Below are 1,387 nucleotides of genomic sequence, written 5' to 3'. Positions count from 1 at the left end.
ATAGTATGGTGCAGGAACGGAAATCTGTGACAAAGGACGCCCCTCCTTACACCCCCCCCCCAGACACAACCCTCACCATCTCTTCCCCCCCCCCCCCAAACCACACACTCATATCCAAACACACCTGCCAGGGCCTGATCGGCGTCGATGGCCGGGAAGTGGAGGTCGGTGGGCGTGCGGCGGTGGAAGGCGCCCCAACACCGACCCACGCTGAGGCCCGTGGACACGCGCAGGCGGCCCACCGCCTCCAGCCCCGCCGGCCGCGCCAGCGCCCAGCGCAGGTCGTCCTGCAGCCGAGCCGCGTCGGCGGGCGCATGGAAGCCGGGGTAGAAGCGCAGGCTGCCCGCCGCGCCGCGCGCAAAGGCGTCCAGCGAGGCCACGTCCATGTACGGGCCCGCTGCCAGGCAGTACAGCTCGGGCCGTACCTGCGCCTCAGCGGCCCGCGCCGCCAGCTCGCCCCAGGCGGCGCCGTCGGGGTGCAGCGCGTCTAGCGCGTCGCGGTCCGCCAGCGCGCGCGGCACCTCGCGCGGCCGGCTGGCTGGCCGCCCACGCCGCGGCAGCGTGGCCAGGAACGCGTGCAGGCGGCCGCCTCCGGCCTCGCCCAGCGCGGTGACGGCGGCGGCCAGCGCGGCGCCGCCCGCGGCCTCGGACGCGCCGCTGGCCGCGGCCGCCGCCGGCAGCGCGGCCAGCGTGGCCAGCAGCGTGTCGCGCACCGCGGCCAGCGCGCCCACGCCGCCCGCCGGCAGCGGGCTGAAAGCGTCGTCCACGTCTGGCTGGACCAGCATGGCCGCGGGGGCGGCGGCGCCGGCGGCGGCGCCGCCGCTGCGCGTCAGGTCATAGAAGGTGAGCGAGGCGTCAAAGGTGGCCAGCGCGACGCGCGCCCGCTCCGGCTCCGGCAGGCCCTCCACGACGCTCGCGACGGCGGCCGCCGCCGCGGCGGTGGCGCCGCAGGCCGCCGCGCCGGCCCCCGCCTCGATGAGGAAGAGGTGGGTGGGCGGCGCGGGCGGGCGCACCATGTACTCCGCGGTGGCCACCATGTCCACACTGCCGCAGCACAGCTCGGGGCGGTCGGCGGCGTCGCGGCGCCGCCCCTCCATGTCCAGCGGGCAGGCGTAGCCGGGCGGCACGGGCTGCTCTGCGCCGCAAAAGTTGCAGACCATGCGGCCGCCGTCGGCCACGAAGCGGAAGTAAGCGTTCACGTAGGCCTTGCACTCGGCGCAGCGCACGGGGCCGCCGGGGCCCAGGTCCACCGTGGGGATGGGGTCGTCGCGCAGGCCAGGCGCGGCCATGGGGTTGATCACCAGGCCGAAGGGCAGCTTCAGCTTGCGGAACAGGGCGGGCGTCTGGGAGGGGTGATGGTTTGGGGGGGGGGGTAGGGGAGGGGGGG

General features: G+C 76.4%; 1 protein-coding gene across 1 annotated transcript in view; it reads right to left on the bottom strand.

The window, feature by feature from the left end:
* Nucleotides 1-1,387, bottom strand: part of F751_0368 (Protein transport protein Sec24-like CEF) — a gene marked incomplete at both ends in the record, with an annotated part of 5,751 nt that overhangs the window by 2,842 nt on the left and 1,522 nt on the right. Inside the window, 2 exons of the mRNA XM_011397575.1 lie at nt 125-596; nt 1,014-1,343. Coding sequence (XP_011395877.1) covers nt 125-596; nt 1,014-1,343 — 802 coding nt within the window. The remainder of the gene's footprint in view (nt 1-124; nt 597-1,013; nt 1,344-1,387) is intronic.

This window comes from Auxenochlorella protothecoides (assembly GCF_000733215.1).
Source record: "Auxenochlorella protothecoides strain 0710 unplaced genomic scaffold scaffold102, whole genome shotgun sequence".
In the NCBI taxonomy this organism is placed as follows: domain Eukaryota; kingdom Viridiplantae; phylum Chlorophyta; class Trebouxiophyceae; order Chlorellales; family Chlorellaceae; genus Auxenochlorella; species Auxenochlorella protothecoides.
Note: the sequence above shows the minus strand (reverse complement) of the source record. Positions and strands in the feature narration are given on the sequence as shown.